This window comes from Salmo salar, chromosome 04 (assembly GCF_965601325.2).
Source record: "Salmo salar chromosome 04, fSalSal1, whole genome shotgun sequence".
In the NCBI taxonomy this organism is placed as follows: domain Eukaryota; kingdom Metazoa; phylum Chordata; class Actinopteri; order Salmoniformes; family Salmonidae; genus Salmo; species Salmo salar.
The window spans coordinates 31,461,572-31,478,213 of record NC_138294.1 but is presented as its reverse complement, the minus strand read 5'-3'; the positions used below and the strand labels follow the sequence as shown (position 1 = coordinate 31,478,213).

At 41.6% G+C, this 16,642-nt stretch overlaps 1 protein-coding gene across 1 annotated transcript in view; it reads right to left on the bottom strand.

Annotated features, from left to right (window-relative positions):
* The window catches only part of LOC106602769 (programmed cell death protein 4), a 36,930-nt gene extending 20,547 nt beyond the window's left edge, over nucleotides 1–16,383 (bottom strand). Inside the window, exons 1-2 of the mRNA XM_014195613.3 lie at nucleotides 16,120–16,383; nucleotides 15,901–16,000 (exon numbers count right to left, since the gene is read on the bottom strand). Coding sequence (XP_014051088.2) covers nucleotides 15,901–15,946 — 46 coding nt within the window. The 5' untranslated portion in view covers nucleotides 15,947–16,000; nucleotides 16,120–16,383. The remainder of the gene's footprint in view (nucleotides 1–15,900; nucleotides 16,001–16,119) is intronic.
* Between the last annotated feature and the right edge of the window lie 259 nt (nucleotides 16,384–16,642).

Below are 16,642 nucleotides of genomic sequence, written 5' to 3'. Positions count from 1 at the left end.
ATGTTGCACCAATGCATTTTCTGTGAAGGAAAAAAGTTGCACGCCCCTGATCACTGTATTGAAGCAACAAAAACAAATTGCTACTTTTAATACACTGAACCAAAATAAATGCAACATGTAAAGTGTTGGTCCCATGTTTCATGAGCTGAAATAAAAGATCCCAGAAATGTTCCATATGCATGAAAATATTCTCATTTTGTGCACACATTTGTTTACATCCCTGTAAGTGAGCATTTCTCCTCTGCCAAGATAATGCATCCACCTGATAGGTGTGGCATATCAAGAAGCTGCATGATCATTGTACTGGGACAAAAGGCCACTTAAATGTGCAGTTATCACAAACACAATGCCACAGATGTTGAGGGAGCATGCAATTGGCATGCTGACTGCAGGAATGTTGCCAGAGAATTTAATGTTAATTTCTCTACCATAAGCTGCCAATGGCCATACAGCCACAGGCCATGTGTATGGTGTCGTGTGGGCGAGCAGTTTGCTGAAGTCAATGTTGTGAACAGTGCCGCATGATGGCTGTGAGGTTATGGTACTTGCAGACAAGCTATGGACAACAAACACAATAGCATTTTATCAATTTGAATGCACAAAAATACATTGACGAGATCCTGAGGCCCATTTTTTTTTAAAGGTATCTGTGACCAACAGATGCATATCTATTCCAAGTCATGTGAAATCGATAGATAAGGCCCTAATGAATTTATTTCAATTAAATGATTTCTTCATATGAACTAACTCAGTAAAGTTGACATTTTAGGCATTTAGCAGACACTCTTATCCAGAGTGACTTACAGAAGCAATTAAGGTAAAGTGGCTTGCTCAAGGGCACAGATTGTTCACCTAGTCAGCTCTGCGATTTGAAGCAGTGATCTTTCGGTTACTGGCTCACCTGTCAATACACAGTTGGACTCACCTGCTCCCGCTTTCTCCCATCGTGTTATTGGCAAACAAACATGACTGGTTCAACTGTTCTGGGGAACTACAGTAAGCTTCATAATGTGAAATGAAGAACGTGATCTGTTCTCCTAGTTGACTGCAGGTGTTTAAAGTAGCTACAAATATGATAGTTTATTTAAAAAACTTCACACAAATAGTTTAAACTATTGAAAAACCATCCCGTGGTCATTTCCAAATACCCCATTATACCGCCCATGAATGGAAATAGCAGAGCGATTTCTGCATATTGCACCTTTTTAAAACCAACCACAGTGCTTCACATGAGAGACGGTTCTGCCATGTCAAAAACGTGCCCGTGTCTATTTTTTGTGTGCTGTACTGTAGCTTTAAAAAAGGGTCCATCTGAAGTCCATCAATTTTGTGACTTAAATGAATTACATGTAACCATTGAATCTTGAAGAATATAACCTATAAATGCCTCATGAGCTTAGTTGAACTCTCCTATCCCATCAGAATCCAAAACATGCGCTTGTTTTACTCGAATGTTCGTAAACACTGTATGGCCTCAAAACATGATAAAAACTAGTCCTTGCATTGATAGCTTGGTCTATACATTTGAGAGTTGTTCCATTTCTCCAGCCCATCCCTCAGCTTTTTAGTCCAACAGTGGCAGGGAGCTCTGTTGTTTAAACTGCCGATTGCCGCTTTACCAAAACGATGCAATGTTATCAACTGCATGATCGAATGGGGCCCTACAGAGTTTAAGAGCTTTACTTATCAAACTGCTTAGACCCATAAAGCCAGAATCATAAAAATGTGTCTTAATGGTAAACAGTCCAGGTTTAGACTAGGCCTATACCTTCCTCTGTCAGTGTCGAGCCTCCGCCCTATTATACGATAAAGCCTTATTTTATCAGGTCAACTCAAGAATGGGGTGAACAGAGGTCAGTTCTGATCAATATTGGTCTGTTAAGCATAACCCATCAGTCCTATCTGCTTTTAAAGGGTTTGCATTCTAGTGATAACGACTAGCCAAATGGTTTGGTCAATGATAGCGCTTCAATCTCTCCAGTTCTAACATCAACAACACGTCAGCTCAAACAGCAGAGCATGCTCAGGCCCTGTGGGACATTACCAGCTGGTGGCTGCTCACACTACATAGCTTAATAAGGTGATTTACAGAGGCAAGTCCACACGTACACAACATATGCAAACCAAAACGCGCCTAATAGTCTACACCTAAGTCTCGAAACACCTTTGAGCTACAATAATAGACCAGGAGAAACAGAGAATTACATGCATTATGCCGATCACAGTAAGACACACTGCCTTACTACTATACCAGGACTACCCCACGCATACTTGGCCCACTTCCATATATTAAACAGTTGTGCGGCGACCCTTTTAGCAGACACATGGTAGCCTGTGCACACAGAAGACTCAAAGGCCTCTGCCCTTACAACACCAGGGAAACCCACTAATCCCAGTTTATTATGGACACGGACCACACAAGCCACACACACTCTCCTGCACTCACCAGCCATTCAGCCCACAGGTGCAGTAGCTAGTTAAGACTGTTAGAGGATTAACAAAAAAATGTAATTCCCTCATGTGTATGGAGCCAGGGAAAAGGACAAGTCTCAGTGTACAGTAAGCATCTTGTGGGAACAATAACAAATGGAGTTGAAGTGGAGCCCTAGTAGTGGTGGGGGCAAGCAACGGGCATATGGGGGGGATGCTGACGTGGGGGCTTTTTCAATCCTCCTTGTCGCTAATCCTCAGCATGGGTCTGACTACATATGGCAGTGTTGGGCCCACAGCCAGTCAAATGACCCCTCAAGAGGAGCAGGAATTTCTAAGGGTGTAACGAATACCCCAGAGCCCTCCTACAAAGCCCTAAGAGGTATGGCCCTATAGATTACAGGGACAAGGAGGGCGGCCCAACCACAGAGCAGATCCAGCACTGTCTGGAGACTGCAGTGGAGCTAGCACCAGCCAAACTACTTTTACTGGCCATGAGTGCTGTGTGTGCCCAAATCCAAAATGGCACCCTGTTCCCTAGATATTGCACTTCTTCTGAGCCCAGTGGGCTCGGTTTAAAAGTAGTGCACTTTGGGACAAAGCCTGTGTGCCTGCTCTCCTAGAAGGGCTAGATGAGCCAGAACCCCACGGGTACGTCAATCATTCAAATGAGCTAGCGGTCAGTGAGGTGTTTTGTACATGGAACAAGTGAAGAGGATTCCTGCAGGGTGTAAAAGATTACTGTAGTATGCACATACAAAGAGTCCTCGCTCTCTCTGATTTTAAACACAAGCGTGGTCTGGCCTACCATTGGTCAGAACCACTCCCTGGGCCTGCAAAGCTGTAAACAACTGACCAAGTCTCTCGTCCTCCTCCAACTCCCTTCAAATAGGCACATGCCAGAGCAGTAAATTAGGGAAAGACCAATGTCAACCAGCCAAAAACAGGCCTGTCCAATTGGAAACAGGAAGAAAAGGAGGAGCAGAGCAGAGAGGAAAATAGGGTTCTGCCAAGTCAAGCATTGCAAACCCTAAAAACAAAAATGTGCTACCTAACAAGCAAAGGTAACGTTATACCTCTCTAATTAGCTAGTACTGGCCACATGCATTTTGACATTTATAATGCAGTGATCTGTGGTCTGAGACCATGTAGGTTGTCACTGACTGTATAGGGAACTGAACGTGCTAGAAACTAGTTTCTCTACTTCAGTGTGGTTTGTTTTTTTACATAAAAAAACCCACAAGTGTCTATCATAGGCAGCCTAGCTGTATGGAGAAGTGCTTTCTGTAGCCATAAGTGTCCAGCTATGTCCTTGAAATGTTTGAATCCATCAACTATTACTTTTTGAATCCACAAATCGCATTTAAATGTGTGGCAAGTTTCTGCATGGCAATGACTGATGCAAATAAGACGGGTCCATTCTGCGCTCTATATTTAATGCAGACTTCCCCACCAGCACTCAGACAAAAATATTACTAGCTCATAGGCTACCCCCCCAGTCAAACTCATTTTCTCTCAAACACTCTTAACAGTATTACAGTAACCTTAGTAAATTAACCAGAATAAAAATAAAACACTAAACAGCAGGGCAGACAGCAGATCCTCCTAAAAGCTTTGGGCTTGATCCAGGTCAGCGGGAAACTTTGCTGGCAAAAACAACCCCTTGTATTCCTGTGTTAGTAGCCTGTAGGCTACATGGGTAATCGTGAGATTAACTCCCACTATAACTGTAAACGGTATTCAGTTGGCCTTTGTTTGTGTGAACGAAATTAGGATCTAACTGAAACTGCCCCCCCCACAAAATGTTATGACATTGCTGCTGGCTCGCCTGCCCTCTCTCTACACTAATGTTGCGAGCGTGTGTTCAGTCTGTCACGTATAGAATATCCTAGCCTACTCATTGGTGATAGGCCCTGCTTTACTGACGTTGCGAGACATTGCAAGCCAGGAAATATAGCATTCCATTGCGAGATACAGCTTTTGATTGCTGATAGGCCTATTACACGGTCCTGATTCAGTCTGTCTGGTGGCCGACCTGCCTATAGGGCAGGTAGCCTAGGTGGTTAGAGCGTTGGGCAGTAACCTAAAGGTTGCTGGATCAAATCCCCGAGCTGACATGGTAAAAACTTTGTTCTGCCCCTTTACATGGCAGTTAACCCACTGTTCCCCGGTAGCCAGTCATTGTAAATAAGAATTTGTTCTTAACTGACTTGCTTAGTTAAATAAAGATTAAAATATAAACGCAGCAAAAAAATAAATGTACTCACTGTCAACTTTCAAACTTAACATGTTCATACAAATATTTACACAAGATTCAACAACAGAAACTTAACAAGCCACTCAAATAGGGCTTCAGAACCTTTTCCGCTAGGAATCGACTCATCTTTCTACTAAATGTCTTGGTAAGTGACAGTATTTAACTAACTTTAAAGTACTTTTTTAGGAAAGAGTGGTCGGTGAGCAGGCAGCAGGCTAGCTGCACGCAGGCAGCTCAAGATTATTTGATTGACAGTTCTGGTCGCCTAGTGATGGACGGCATTCCTTTCAGAAGCGGCATTGCTTTACAGACAAGTAAAATAGTTTCGAAGTACCACTGAACGGGCATCTCCAGAGAAGCTTTCGTGTTGTTGTTAAAAATCCATAGTGTACACTTGTCGTAGCCGAGGTGCATTCAAGGGTATATGACTGCGGTAGATATAACTTCATTGCCCGGCCTTAGCGGTCCTACATACGTAACAGGACCATTATTCTGCATTGTGAATTGACATGGGATTTTACGATTTTTTTTACTTCACATTTTAAGAGCAAAAAATGTGCAGTTTAAATGTTTAAAAGTAAAATTGTTAATTTGTCACATACCTAGTGTGTGTACACTGTTTACGCTTGGCACTGGCTTGGACGTGGTGAGAGGCTGGGGCCTTAGGGGTCAGTGGAGCTGGGAGAATTGACCCAGTTCCAGTCGTAATGGCTGCTTTGTATGAGGTGATAGTGGCAGTTCAGTAAGGTCCCTCACAGCCAAACAGATTGGAGTCAGCGGGGTAATGGATGCAAAGTAGGTTTGAAAAACTCTGTAAACTTTCTCAAAACGCCTGGTTGGAAGATGAACAGAATCAGGAAGGAATAGGCAAGAAATCCAGGAACCCTCCAACCAGGATTTCTAGAAAACCTGAGGATTTTGGTTAAGTTACCAAAGTTTTGCAACCCTAAAGACAAGGCAAAGGAGGGGGCCTTCACATGATGAAATGCAGTCCAAAACTGCTGTCCGACATGGCCGTGTTCAGTGTGGAGAATTTGTTTTCAAACCAGGTGAAATGGGGAGATGCTACTACCTAGACCTACAACACAAATTGATTTATGTTGCTAAATGTATTTATACGATGTGCCCTGCTGAACACGAACAAGCAAATTGGGTTAAGGAGGGAGAGGGAGGGGTCTGGTTGGTTGATGGTTCTGTCCGGGGGGGGGGGGGGGGGGGTGGCGGTGTTCAACTGTCAGTAAGGGGTGGACAGACAGGATTGTCCAGACAGACGAGTTGACTGGGCTTAAATGGGAAGATAGACCTATTATTGTTGTTTTGACCTCCTTTAAATGACACATTGTTTGAGAGTAAATAATCGTTGGCACTAAAAAGAGCCAATGAGGCTCAATGTCTTTTGCTTAGACTTAAGCTGCATCCCAAATAGCATAAGGTGATAGGGAATATGGTGCCATTTCGGACAGGCTATATCTTTTTCCAGCTGGGTTTGTTTTTGGTCCTCATTTGAAATTAAGCGGCCGTTTCAGTGCAGTGCACGCTCCATTATGCTTTACTGTTCAGCCTATATTTACCTCAGGACTACTATCTATATAAATGTTCTGCTGACAGGTAGTACCCTACAATGCTGCTAAAATAACACTGCAGCCTATCACGTTAATACTCCATAGGCAGGTTGCTGCTCCATTCAAAAGCTGGGTTACGTTCCACACTCGCGTCAGACAATCATAAAATAAAGACATGCCATAGCAAGTATATTATCAGAATGTCAACAAACAACTATACTACTAATAATTCAAATGCAATTTGTTGCAGTTGCTGCTAGGCTATATGTAAGCAGTGGTATGGACGTTGCATCATTTCAGGGGTGAAAATTTCACTGACAGTTGTGTTGAACTCAATAGACCCACATAGGCCTCTGTTTGCGGGAGGGTTTTTACTCCAACCCACACAAAGGCGTCTTTGACAGGGAGTGTTACCACCACAGCAGCTGAGCTGTTTAATCAAGCGCGACAGGCCTTCCTCGAGTAGACTTGGGCCAACAGAGTTCATATGGAAGAGCAACAACCCATATGTGCAGATGTATTGACCACTATGGGAAACCACTATGACTCAAGCATGGAGTGCACCTTTAAAGTGCATATTCCTTGCACTTTCTTGTCTTATATGGGAGGGGGGAGAGGGGGGGTTGTATTATGTACAGTCGTGGCCAAAAGTTTTGAGAATGACACATATTACATTTCCAAAGTTTGCTGCTTCAGTGTCTTTAGATATTTTTGTCAGATGTTACTATGGAACACTGAAGTATAATTACAAGCATTTCATAAGTGTCAAAGGCTTTTGACAATTACATGAAGTTGATACAAAGAGTCAATATTTGCAGTGTTGACCCTTCTTTCTCAAGACCGCTGCAATCCACCCTGGCATGTTGTCAATTAACTTCTGGGCCACATCCTGACTGATGGCAGCCCATTCTTGCATAATCAATGCTTGGAGTTTGTCAGGATTTGTGGGGTTTTGTTTGTCCACCTGCCTCTTGAGGATTGACCACAAGTTCTCAATGGGATTAAGGTCTGGGGAGTTTCCTGGCCATGGACCCAAAATATTGATGTTTTGTTCCCCGAGCCACTTAGTTATCACTTTTGCCTTGTGGCAAGGCGCTCCATCATGCTGGAAAAGGCATTGTTCATCAACAAACTGTTCCTGGATGGTTGGGAGAAGTTGCTCTCGGAGGATGTGTTGGTACCATTCTTTATTCATGGCTGTATTCTTAGGTAAAATTGTGAGTGAGCCCACTCCTTTGGCTGAGAATTAACCCCACACATGAATGGTCTCAGGATGCTTTGCTGTTGGCATGACACAGGACTGATGGTAGTGCTCCCCTTGTGTTCTCCGAACAAGCTTTTTTCCGGATGCCCCAAACAATCAGAAAGGGGATTCATCAGAGAAAATGACTTTACCCCAGTCCTCAGCAGTCCAATCCCTGTACCTTTTGCAGAATATCAGTCTGTCCCTGGTGTTTTTCCTGGAGAGAAGTGGCTTCTTTGCTGCCCTTCTTGACACCAGCCCATCCTCGCTGTGCATGCAGATCCACTCACACCTGCCTGCTGCCATTCCTGAGCAAGCTCTGTACTGGTGGTGCCCCGATCCCGCAGCTGAATCAACTTTAGGAGACGGTCCTTGCGCTTGCTGGACTTTCTTGGGCGCCCTGAAGCCTTCTTCACAACAATTGAACCGCTCTCATTGAGGTTCTTGATGATCCGATAAATGGTTGATTTAGGTGCAATCTTACTGGCAGCAATATCCTTGCCTGTGAAGCCCTTTCTGTGCAAAGCAATGATGGCACGTGTTTCCTTGCAGGTAACCACAGTTGACAGAGGAAGAACAATGATTCCAAGCACCACCCCCCTTTTGAAGTTTCCAGTCTGTTATTCGAACTCAATCAGCATGACAGAGTGATCTCCAGCCTTGTCAACACTCACACCTGTGTTAACGAGAGAATCACTGACATGTCAGCTGGTCCTTTTGTGGCAGGGCTGAAATGCAGTGGAAATGTTCTTGGGGGATTCAGTTCATTTGCATGGCAAAGAGGGACTTTCCAATTAATTGCAATTCATCTGATCACTCTTCATAACATTCTGGAGTATATGCAAATTGCCATCATACAAACTGAGGCAGCAGACTTTGAAAATGAATATTCGTGTCCTTCTCAACTTTTGGCCACAACTGTACTGGTGTGTTTTCTTAAAATATTTTCAGTAGATCCGAGTGATTCACCCCAACAACAAAAATTTGGTTCAATTACTTCAATTCCATTTAGTTTAGGAGAGAAATCATGCCAAGACCTATGTGGGACGCTGGGCTGAAGGGAGTTGTAGTTTTCATTAAGAAAATATTCAGTCTAGTTCAGCACAATAATGTGGTAATTAACTACAATGACCATAATCCATTGCGCCCGTTTCCCCCGGCTCGGACCGAGATGAATACACTTATGCCTGCTATGTTAGACACACGCAGACCGCATGAGAGAGGAACAACACAACCAAGAGAGGGATAAAGACAGTTCGTAAAAGTATGCCCGATCTACTTTGAAGAACTAGTAAAATGATTGTCAGACCGCTCTGCAGCATGCCTAGCTAAATAGGAGGACTAAAGACAGTACAGTATGGGGAGCACAGAGAATGTTGTGTGGCTGTTTGATTGCTACTGCCTGCGCAGACATGAGATGACTGAGTTGTTAAAAATAACACTAGTTAAATAAAAAGAGTAATATACACAACTGAAACTGTTATTTCATAGTAATTTCCATGTTTTTGTCATTATGAATGAAAAAAATAAAATAAAAAATTGGAAACCAAAATGACAAAGCATGGAAATTACTATGAATGAGGTTGTGTGTTGCTAAGCAACACTGAGAAATTCCAATGTATATACTTTACAAATGGCAATAACTTGAGTATTTTCACACGTGACACTAGAATGAAACCCTGGGTTTAATTATGCTTAACACTTGATGGATTTAATATTCATGAATAAAATATTTTCACTGAATTGTAATCATTATTTTAATCCTTATCAGATATTTCAAGTAGGAACTGTAGGTTGGTTTTGGTAATACTGAACAAATGACAATTGCAACCCGATCTCCAAACCATAGTAATGTGTATATACTATAAATAAAAAGGGCATCCATTTCACATTAGTACATTAAGCACATGCATTACGTCAAGTATTTCTATTGGTCCATATAGCGAGCTGTACATGCCCACGTTACTAATCTTGTAAGGCTTGATGCTGCATTAGTAACCAAGTGGGAAGTGAGAATTTCCCAACAGAGTTAGATAGGACTCTAGATAGATAAAACCCAATTTGGCATGGACATTGCCCTTGAGGGCTTCCACCATTTTAAATGGTGGACTGGGTGGGCCAACTGGGTGGGCCTTCCCATCGGTGAATGACGGATCACATGATTCCATCCAGTTCATCAGCCAATGAATTATACACGTGAGCAAACGTTCCATAAATATAGGTGGCATTAAATCACTAACCTTGTTTGAAGAGGTATAAAAAGGCAACATACTGGCAGTACACACCCTTGCAGTTTTTTTTGCCAACTAATAGAAGTAGTAGATAAGGAAAAGTACTACTTCAAATTTGTGCTCAGACGCCATAATGGGACATGTAAAGATGATGGTCATCAGTCTTTACCACATAAGACTGGGGGGGAAAGAAAACATTTGAACGGCCCTCCAACTGGTAATTCCTTGTGGGAAACGTATTTATCGTCGCTGAACTCCAACTTCTCCCACATGGCGACCTCTGACGTCACCTAAGGAAATTACCTTGATAAATGCAACTACAAAACATTTTTAATGCAATCTATTCATACGGTTTTTGAACACTATAATTTGTTTACAAGCCTGATATCTGTACTTTTAGTTTATGGTTGACCACAGCTTGTTGGCCATTATCCAAATTGGGTGTTTCTCAATGAGTTCAAAGCTTGCAAATGCATCCAACTGGTATTTACGACTTGAAATGGTAAATTACCACCTCCCACTTGGAGCTGAAGGATGATCGACTAGTTTCCCCACTAGTATCTACCAGTTGGAGGGCCGTTCAAATAGATTTTACCCAGTTGTATGGGGCAAACATAGAGAATGAGAGATATCATCTTTGTATATGTCCCATTATGGCGTCTGTGAGCACACAGACAGCGTGATTGAGGCCATCTCCATTTTGAAGTAGTCAATTTTCTTCTACTATTACAAGTTGGCAAACAAACTGAAAGGGTGCATACTGCCATCCAGAGTTGTTTGACCACGTATAAAGCCAAGGATGGCGATTTACTGACACCTACAGTTATGGAATATTTGCCTCACAAGCATAATCTATTGGCGGATCCCTCCTGATGACCCAGATGGAATCATGTGATCCTTCCTTCACCCATATGAAGTTCCACCCAGTTGACTACTTTAAAATGGTAATGCCCTCAATGTCCATGCCAAAACCTGTTTTATTAATCTAGAGTATCTTACTTTATGGTGGTAAATTCCCACAGGTTATCAACTCAGCATGAGTAGTCAGTCGTAGGTTACACAGGGTTGTGTTTCTGTCTACTAATCTCGATTTTTTTTTTCTGAGAAAGACAATTATTATGTAGAAGTCCATAGCCACATGAAACAGCATGTCTTCGGTCAATGCAAGACGTCATGCGACCATTTTGCTACGTGGTCCAGCAAAAATAAGGCAGTTTATACAATTTAAAAAACATTACAATACAATCAGACTGTGTGCCCCCAGGCCCCTACTCCACCATTACCACATATTCAGTACAAAAATCAATGTGTACGTGTGTGTGTGTATATGCGCCTATGTTTGTGTTGCTTCACAGTCAAAGATGTTTTTTTTTAATCAAATTTAACTGCTTGCATGAGTTACTTGATGTGGAATAGAGTTCATGTAGTCATGGCTCTATTTAGTACCGTGCGCCTTCCATAGTCAGTTCTAGAGGTCGACCGATTAATCGGAATGGCCGATTAATTAGGGCCGATTTCACGTTTTCATAACAAATCAGTAATCGGTATTTTTGGTCACCGATTTACCGATATTTATTTTTTAACACCTTTATTTAACTAGGCAAGTCAGATTAAAAACACATTATTTTCAATGACTTCCTAGGAACGGGGGTTAACTGCCTTGTTCAGGGGGGATTTGGGGATTCGTTTTTGCAACCTTCCGGTTACTAGTCCAATGCTCTGACCACCTGCCTTACATTGCACTCCACGAGGAGCCTGCATGGCAGGCTGACTACCTGTTACACGAGGGCAGCAAGAAGCCAAGGTAAGTTGCTAGCTAGCATTAAACTTATCTTATAAAAAAATAAAATCAATCTTCACATACTCACTAGTTACCTACACATGGTTGATGATATTACTAGTTTATCTAACGTGTCCTGCGTTGCATATAATCAATGCGGTGCCTGTTAATTTTTAATCGAAACAGCCTACTTCGACAAACGGGTGATGATTTAACAAGCGCATTTGTGAAAAAAGCACTGTCGTTGCACCAATGTACCTAACCATAAACATCAATGCCTTTCTTTAAAATCAATACACAAGTATATATTTTTAAACCTGCATTGAAATTGTCACGTTTCTTGCGTTCATTGCACGCAGTCAGGGTATGTGCAACAGTTTGGGGCGCCTGGCTCGATGCGAACTAATTTGCCAGAATTTTACGTAATTATGACATAACATTGAAGGTTGTGCAATGTAACAGGAATATTTAGACTTAGGGATGCCACCCGTTAGATAAAATACGGAACGGTTCCGTATTTCACTGAGGGAAAAAAAAAAAGTTTGGTTTTCGAGAGTTTCCAGATTCGACCATATTAATGACCTAAGGCTCGTATTTCTGTGTGTTATTATGTTATAATTAAGTCAATGATTTGATAGAGCAGTCTGACTGAGCGGTGGTAGGCAACAGCAGGCTCGTAAGCATTCATTCAAACAGCACTTTCGTGCGTTTTGCCAGCAGCTCTTCGCTGTGCTTCAAGCTGTTTGACTTCAAGCCGGGTGGGTATAATTTGTGGAACGTTCCAACAGGAATCTATTCCAAAAACTTCGTAAATAACAAGGTTGCCAAAAAACAGTGGTCTATTTCATTGCGTTTTTCACTCATCCCATTTATTCCGAAAAATGTCTGTCCTCACTCTGATTGCCTATGGACAAACATTAAGAATAAGCTACGTGGTGAGTTGATGCCTATTCGGCAGCTAGTTAGCTAGGTTTGTATGCGTTGCTACTTTGTATGCGTTGTTGGTTGGCAACCTTTTACTTTACGTTTTTTGGAACAGATTCCTATTGGAACGTTCCACAAATTATACCCACCCCTTCAAGCCTATCAACTCCCAAGATTAGGCTGGTGTAACCGATGTGAAATGGCTAGCTAGTTAGCGGGTGCGCACTAATAGCGTTTCAAACGTCACTCGCTCTGACACTTGGAGTAGTTGTTCCCCTTGCTCTGCATGGGTAACGCTGCTTCGAGGGTGGCTGTTGTCGATGTGTTCCTGGTTCGAGCCCAGGTAGGAGCGAGGAGAGGGACGGAAGCTATACTGTTACACTGGCAATACTAAAGTGCCTATAAGAACATCCAATAGTCAAAGGTATATGAAATACAAATCATATAGAGAGAAATAGTCCTATAATTCCTATAATAACTACAACCTAAAACTTCTTACCTGGGAATATTGAAGACTCATGTTAAAAGGAACCACCAGCTTTCATATGTTCCCATGTTCTGAGCAAGGCACTTACATGTTAGCTTTCTTACATGGCACATATTGCACTTTTACTTTCTTCTCCAACACTTTGTTTTAGCATTATTTAAACCAAATTGAACATGTTTCAATATTTATTTGAGGCTAAATAGATTTTATGAATGTATTATATTACAATAAGTGTTCATTCAGTATTGTTGTAATTGTCATTATTACAAATAAATAAAACAAATAATCTGCCGATTAATCAATACCGGCTTTTTTTGGTCCTCCAATAATCGGTATCGGCGTTGAAAAATCACAATCGGTCGACCTCTAGTCTGTTCTGGACTTGGGGACTGTGAAGAGACCTCTTGTGGCATGTCTTGTGGGGTATGCATGGGTGTCCGAGCTGTGCGCCAGTAGTTCAGACAGCTCGGTGCATTGAACATGTCAATACATGTCAATCTCATAAATACAAGCAGTGATGAAGTCAATCTCTCCTCCACTTTGAGCCAGGAGAGATTGACATACATATTATTAATATTAGCTCTCTATATAGATCCAAAGGCTGTCCGTGCTGCCCTGTTCTGAACCAATTGCAATTTTCCTATTTTTTTTTTTTTTTTTTGTGGCACCTGACCACACAACTGAACAGTAGTCCAGGTGCGACAAAACTAGGACCTGCCTTGTTGATAGTGTTAAGGCAGAGCAGCGCTTTATTATGGACAGACTTCTCCCCATCTTAGCTACTGTTGTATCAATATGTTTTGACCATGAGTTTACAATCCAGGGTAACTCCAAGCAGTTTAGTCACCCCAACTTGCTCAATTTCCACATTATTTATTACAAGATTTAGTTGAGGTTTAGGGTTTAGTGAATGATTTGTCCCAAATACAATGCTTTTAGTTTAAGAAATATTTAGGACTAACTTATTCCTTGCCACCCACTCAAACTAACTGCAACTCTTTTTGTTAAGTGTTGCAGTCATTTCAATCGCTGTAGTAGCTGACATGTATAGTGTTGAGTCAGCCGCATACATAGACACTCTGGCTTTCCTCAAAGCCAGTGGGAATTCATGAGTAAAGATTGAAAAAAGTAAATGGGCCTAGACAGCTGCCTTGGGGAATTCCTGATTCTACCTGATTATGTTGGACAGGCTTCCATTAAAAAACACCCTCTGTGTTCTGTTAGACAGGTAACTCTTTATCCACAACATAGCAGAGGGTGTAAAGCCATAACACAAGTTGCCAGCAGCAGACTGATTGATAACGTCAAAGGCCGCACTGAAGTCTAACAAAACAGCCCCCACAATCTATTTATCATCCATTTCTCTCAGCCAATCAGTAATTTGTGTAAGTGCTGTGCTTGTTGAATGTGGTGCCATCCTTCTCTATAAGGCTGTTGAAAGGTTGTCAATTTGTTTACTGTAAAAATAACATTGAATCTGGTCCAAAAAAAATAAAAGTTAACTAAGGGGTGGTAACAGGCTGATTGGTCAGCTATTTGAGCTAGTATATTGGATTTACTATTCTTAGGTAACGGAATGACTTTTGCTTCCCTCCAAGCTTGAGGGCACACACACTCGTAGGCTTAAATTGAAGATGTGGCAAATAGGAGTGGCAATATCGTCCGCTATTAAACTAATTTTCCATCCAAGTTGTCAGACCCCGGTGGCTTGTCATTGTTGATAGACAACAATCACTTTTCCACCTCTTCTACACCAACTTTACAGAATTTAAAATTACAATGCTTGTCTTTCATAATTTGGTCAGATATACTTGGATGTGTAGTGTCAGCATTTGTTGCTGGCATGTTATGCCTAAATTTGCTAATCTTGCCAATGAAAACAACCATTAAAGTAGGTGGCAATATCTGTTGGTTTTGTGATGAATGAGCCATCTGTTTCAATGAATGATGGAGCCGAGTTTGCCTTTTTTCCCAGAATATAAATAAAGAGTTTCCAAAGCTTTTTAACCATCATTCTTTATGTCATTTATCTTGGGTTTATTGTGTAGTTGTGAAGGATGATTAGAGCTTGTTTACAAATCCGTCCCATTCAACATAATGAATGATGTGCAATGTCATACACGTTGTATTTAACTAAATATGCATAAAAGTTATTTGGATGTTCGTTGAAGTATTTTTCAAGTAGCCCAATAAAAAATGGTATTGCACGGAACGGATTGCGCTTCTGAAAGGGGGCGTGGTGTTGTTTGACAACATGAACATTGAGTTCGTCGTTTGACCGCATGCTTATGCAAAACAATGGGGTTTGTCAGGGTATTTAGTGTTTAATCAAATTACCGAGATTGATTAAAAACATATAGCATTGGCCAAAAATTAAAGCAATGTTGCATCAATGTTTATGGACATTCCAGACAAGAGGTACAGGAAACGTGTTCTTCAAAGCAGTAACGTTAATCACACAACATCCCTGAATACAAATAAATATGTAGACAAATGAACGTAATTTAAACATTTGACAGGACAGTATATAACTGTTAGTGATTGATTGCGCAACAACGGTGTACTACAGCATGTCCATTGGCGAAAGGCTAACGTATCTGGCTAGCCAGTTAGGTAACAAGATGTAAAGAGGAAGGCAATGCACTACAAAAACACACGTTTCGAATGGGTTAAATATTAGAGAGAGTGTTCACATATGCTCAGCAAGACAGTGGGTCCATAAAAAAACTATACATACTCAAATGTGTCGTTCAGCAATTTGTGTGTTGGCCGTCGACCCAACTTGCTATCTAGCTTCATTGCTAACTGGCTCGCGCTAGTACAAGTGCTAGAGCACGAGAGCACATGGTGGAGTGTGGCTGGAACTGCAACCCAACCCTTTGAGACAATAGCGAAGTGGGCAAACATGATTTCCTCGTTCAAGCCAAACGATTTTACTGCCTTGAAATAAGCATGCATTCGTGCATATGCTATTCAAATAACTCACCATCATGCTTTTGAACGGTGGTCCATGTCTCCCCTTCAGTCGCCATGGCGCTGTCTTGAAATGGTTGTTTACCGTTTAATAGCAATCCCCACCGTTTGGTCTGTCACGAAAACAAATAGCAGAAACGTGCAAAACACCGTGAACAAACAAAATGTGCATCTAAAGTATACACTGATGTTATGCACATGCATGACAAATTGTGAGAACGTTCATCCTCACCCTCAGACAGTTTGCTTGCTCGCGCTATATAACGTCAGCTATAATACCCCAAAAATATGAAATGCTGTAGCAAAATTAATGTCAAATAAATTCGACACTTTATTTTTATGAAAGTAATATATAACTCCTACTCCTTTCACAATAAATCTGACAAGAGAATGAGAAAAGAGAACTAGTCCGTGCACCTTTCCGCAGCGACCTGAAAATAAACAAAGTCTGTTTTTAACTTTGGAACGTCTGTCTTAACATCACGTGAAGAAAGCGCGAGCGGGGAGTGGTTAATACATGGGCAAGTCCTTATCTGTTCTGGCCAATCATTTGGGGTTAGTGTTATCCGATATCCTTGGGACGTCCCTACCCTAAACCCTAAACTTAACCCCTACTGTTACCCTAATCATAACGGACCTAACCGTAACCATTTTTTATTTCAACTTCAATGGGGTAGGGTCGTCCCATGGAACCGAGATTGCAAGGACCAATCATACAGCAGTACAATATAGACAGGACAATGGAGGTGATATAT